Source organism: Bison bison, unplaced genomic scaffold (assembly GCF_000754665.1).
Source record: "Bison bison bison isolate TAMUID 2011002044 unplaced genomic scaffold, Bison_UMD1.0 scf7180017864466, whole genome shotgun sequence".
Classification (NCBI taxonomy): domain Eukaryota; kingdom Metazoa; phylum Chordata; class Mammalia; order Artiodactyla; family Bovidae; genus Bison; species Bison bison.
Window position 1 is genome coordinate 2,741,820 of NW_011495027.1, and position 5,008 is coordinate 2,746,827.

The 5,008-nt window shown below is 44.4% G+C and overlaps 1 protein-coding gene across 1 annotated transcript in view; it reads left to right on the forward strand.

Moving 5' to 3' along the window:
• Positions 1-5,008, forward strand: part of WDR63 (WD repeat domain 63) — an 86,468-nt gene that overhangs the window by 63,193 nt on the left and 18,267 nt on the right. The window contains exon 18 of the mRNA XM_010860318.1: positions 3,295-3,358. Within this exon, the coding sequence (XP_010858620.1) occupies positions 3,295-3,358 (64 nt within the window). The remainder of the gene's footprint in view (positions 1-3,294; positions 3,359-5,008) is intronic.

Below are 5,008 nucleotides of genomic sequence, written 5' to 3' on the forward strand. Positions count from 1 at the left end.
AGCTGAAATCAGGATTGCCGGGAGAAATATCAATAACCTCAGATATGCAGATGACACCACCCTTATGAGAGAAAGTGAAGAAGAACTAAAGGGCCTCTTGATGAAAGTGAAAGAGGAGAGTGAAAAAGTTGGCTTAAAGCTCAACATTCAGAAAATGAAGATCATGGCATCTGGTCCCATCACTTCATGGCAAATAGATGGGGAAACAATGGAAACAGTGACAGACTTTATCTTTTTGGGCTCCAAAATCACTGCAGATGGTGATTGCAGCCATGAAATTAAATTACTCCTTGGAAGGAAAGTTATGACCAATCTAGACAAGTATATTAAAAAGCAGAGACATTACTTTGTCAACAAAGGTCCGTCTAGTCAAGGCTATGGTTTTTCCAGTGGTCATATATGGATATGAGAGTTGGACTATAAAGGAAGCTGAGCTCAGAAAAATTGATGCTTTTGAACTGTGGTGTTGGAGAAGACTCTTGAGAGTCCCTTGGACTGCAAGGAGATCCAACCAGTCCATCTTAAAGGAAATCAGTCCTGGTTGTTCATTGGAAGTACTGATGTTGAAGCTGAACCTCCAATATTTTGGCCACCTGATGTGAAGAGCTGACTCATTTGAAAAGACCCTGATGTTGGGAAAGATTGAAGGCAGCACGAGAAGGGGATGACAGAGGATGAGATGGTTAGATGGCATCACCAACTCAATGGACATGAGTTTGGGTAAACTCTGGGAGTTGGTAATGGACAGGGAGGCCTGGTGTGCTGTGGTTCATGGGGTCGCAAAGAGCTGGACACGACTGAGTGACTGAACTCAACTAATTGAAAGCCTGACACCCTTGGCTTTAACTCCTCTTCAGTGACTTCTTCATGATACATGAAAAATTCAAACTCCTTACACCAAGGCCTGTAAGTTTCTGCATAACTTGCCTCCTTTCTCTCTCTCTACCTCATCTGTACCAATCTCCTCACTCTTTCTGCTCTGATTTTTTTCTCTCTCATTTTTTGTACCAAAGTCTTGCCTGCCTTTTAGATCCCTGCACTCCTTGGAATGAATGACATTCATCATTCAGCAGTTATTTATTGATCATTTAATATATGCTGGGCACTGTTCTTTGCCCAGGGAATATAGCAGTGAACAGAACAGCTAGAATTCCCTGCCCTCTAGGGCCCGACATTCCAGTGGGGCACTCTTCTACCAGCCCTTGATGTGGCTGACTGATCCTTCTACTTTGGACAGATAATATAAGGGAGTTTAAGAGGGGCAGAGGGCTGAATCAGGAGGGAGTGGAACCTTGGAAGCAGAGGCCAGGTTGACGGTGATCTCAGGTGGGCCCACCCAGGGGTGAAGAGGGCCTAAGCAGTGGGGACAAGAACGTCACATAGGTGTAGGGGGAGTGGAAGTGTCAGAACTAAGTAACCAGATGGATGTGAAGGTTTCCAGCCAGGTAGCTGGCACTATAGTGGATGTGTGTGCATGTGTGCTAAGTCACTTCAATCATGTCCAACTCCTTGTGACCCTGTGGACTGTAGCCCACCAGGTTCCTCTGTCCATGTGATTCTCCAGGCAAGAATACTGGACTGGGTTGCCATGCCCTCCTCCAGAGGATGCCCACAGCCCCCGCCCACCAGGGATCCAACTCATGTCTGCCCGTGTCTCCTGATTTGCAGGTGGATTCTTCACCCACTGAACCACCTGGGAAGCCCAATATAATGGGCTCTCAACAAATATTTATTAACTGGGTACAAATTATTCCTTTGACTCAGTTCAGTGTCAAAGTTCCTCATTTCAGCTATGAGAGCCAGGAGATACTAACTCTCTTAGAGGACTTTGGTAAAGGCTGAGGTTGCATACGTAAAGCTCCTGACAACTCCAGCAAGCACTGTCAGTTCAGTTCAGTTGCTCAGTCGTGTCCGACTCTTTGTGACCCCATGGACTGCAGCACGCCAGGCCTCCCTGTCCATCACCAACTCCCAGAGTTTACTCAAACTCATGTCCATTGAGTCGGTGATGCCATCCAACGATCTCATCCTCTGTCATCCCCTTCTCCTCCCGCCTTCAATCTTTCCCAGCATCAGGGTCTTTTCTAATGAATCAGTTCTTCACATCAGGTGGCCAAAGTATTGGAGTTTCAGCTTTAGCATCGGTCCTTCCAATGAATATTCAGGATTGATTTCCTTTAGGATGGACTGGTTGGATCTCCTTGCTGTCCAAGGGACTCTCCAGAGTCTTCTCCCACACCACCGTTTATGGTGTTGGAGTAAACCATAGCCCCAAGGGTGACGTGTACAGTAGACATATTCCAGGTGCCTGTTCCCTTAGACTGTGCACCAAGAGGGGAGGGAAGACTTGTCCTCAGACTCTGAATTTCCAGCACCAAACACAGTCCTTGTCTGTCAAGTGAGTTGACGTGGATGAGTGAAAGAGTAGCCTCGGTTGCTTGAGATTGTCCTACACTTTGTATAAATCAAATGTTTTTCCATCTCCCCTCCCTCCCCTATAATCCCAATCCATCCCCTTCTCTGAGTCCTCTTAACTCATTTTTTGATACACCCTTCTCTGTGTTTTCCTTTTATTATCTGGTGGAAAAAAAATGAGATTAGGAGATTATGTCTGGGTTTTATATCTATAGGATGGTGGCATGAGACTAAATTTTTTCTCTAAATTTCTCCCCATCTCTGTCATTCAGTGGTTCTCTCTGTCTTTCTCCTCTGAGTGGTAATTTCTGCCTACACCAGGTTCCTTTGTCTTCTCTTCTCCTTAAAATGGCCATAAATAGAACTGGAATATATATTACTTGTTATGTTGTTTGGTTGGAACTTTATTTCCTGTTCTCAGCATTCAAAGATGATGAGTACTATATGATGAATACATATTTCCTCCTTCTCTCTTATTGCATGATTTTTTGTAACATGCTGAGAACACATCACTGAATAAATCAGATGAGATCCCTCCCCTTCTGGAGCTTTACATCCATTGGGACAATTTTCTGTTAACAACAGACTCTGGAAACCCAGCAGCTGGACTTTCTGTAGCTAGATTATTTTCATAATTGCCTGTATTCTTCCAATCACTGTGTGCAAATAAAAACTCAACAAATTCATTTGCTTGTTTAATATAAAATCAAGTAATCATTTTTGAACCTTCCCTCGTCACCCTCACTGCACCCAACTGTCATTTGATTAAATCAACCTGTTGCTTTGTGTTTGGGTTGCAATCAGTCTTAGCACATGAATGTGAGGTTTTCTGTCTCTTAAGTTGTCAGTGTACTCATCGGGAACCTGTCATGTTTTTAGGAAGGTGAAGTGATATACACAGATTGGAAAATGGAAAGAGACCCTGAAACTGGCCGATTTATGGGTGAGGTTCTTTCCTTCTTTATTGTTTCTATATGTTTCCTATGATTTTTCAATAATTCAATTCATTTATTTTTAGTTGAAAGATAATTGGTCAACAATATTGTGTTGGTTTCTGCCAAACACCAACATGAATCGGCCATAGGTATACTTATGTCCCTTCCCTCTTGAACCTCCCTCCCACCTCCCTCCCCATCCCACGCCTCTAGGTTGTTAAAGAGTCACACAGCAAATTCTCATTGGCTACCTATTTTACATATGGTAATGTACATGTTTCCATGTTATTCTCTCCAAACACCCCACCCTCTTCTTCCTCCCCCTCACCATGTCTGTTCTCTATGTCTGTGTCTCCTTTGCTGCCCTGCAAATAGGTTGATCAGTACTGTCTTTCTAGATTCCATATATATGCATTAATATACAGTATTTGTTTCTGACAACTTCACTCTGTATAATATGTTCTAGGTTCATCCTATGAGTAAGTTTTGATGATTGCTCCATTATTAATAAGCTGTTTCTTTTTTCCAAAGCACCGAGGAGCCCTGGCCTGCCTTATGGGAGGGAAGGCATGTGAGGTTCTGACCCTACACTTGCTATTGAAGTGAGGGCTTCAGATAAGCCGCACCATTGTCACCTAGGAGCTTGTTAGAAAAACAGGATGCTACCCCAGGCCTACTGAATCTAAATACAGATTTTGATAAAATTCTCCAGGTGATTTGTTTTCACACCAAAATTTGAGGAGCACTAATCTGTTGGTGCTTAAATTATGGAGATGCTTGGACAATTCAATTTTAAAACAACAATGCTGTTTCAATACTTCAACAACCCAGTAGCTCAGCAGTGTGAAAAACCTGAGTCAAGGTGAAATTATAAGCTAAATTCACCAAGATCTTGAAGACCTCAGCACTGTAAGGGAGAAGTAACTCTAGGGGCTGGGACTGGTTGGTGTTCATGTGTTCCCCTGATCCTAGGCCCGGACTCTGGGCAGCTGAACAGAGGTAGGAGGGTCACACCCAGGTATGAACAAGAATCAGAGTCAATGATTCAGGCTTCCCTGCTGGCTCAAGAATCCACCTGCCAAATGCAGGAAACGCAAGAGACTGGTTCAATCCCTGGGTTGGGAAGATCTCCTGGAGAAGGAAATGGCAACCCGCTCCAGTATTCTTGCCTGGGAAATCCCATGGACCGAGGAGCATGGCAGGCTACAGTCCATGGAGTCACAAGGGTTGGACATGGCTTAGCGACTAAACCACCACCACCAATAAGCAAAGTTCCCCGTCAAAGCTCAGAGCCTTGGGGCACACTACAATTACAACCACTTGCTTTAATGCTTTGGATTTTATCATGGCATGAACATATATTTGACCTACTTTTCAGAGTGTGGAATAACCATGAGATAAGGAAGAGGCAGCTCCTGGAACCACTTGAACCCTGTGGAGCAGTGAGAAGAAGGAATGAGGCTTGGTTTGCAGAAGGGGATCTAGTCAGTCCTGTGGGTGGTTGGAGCAGATGGACCTATGTGCGAGTGATTGAGGTCCAAAGGTCAGAGCCACTGCCTGCAGGGGACAGCTGTTGGGGCTCAGATCTCCACCTTAATCTTCACTTCTGAGTCTGGCTCTGCAGGCTAGTGTCGGCCTTAGACCTGCGAAATCGGCTT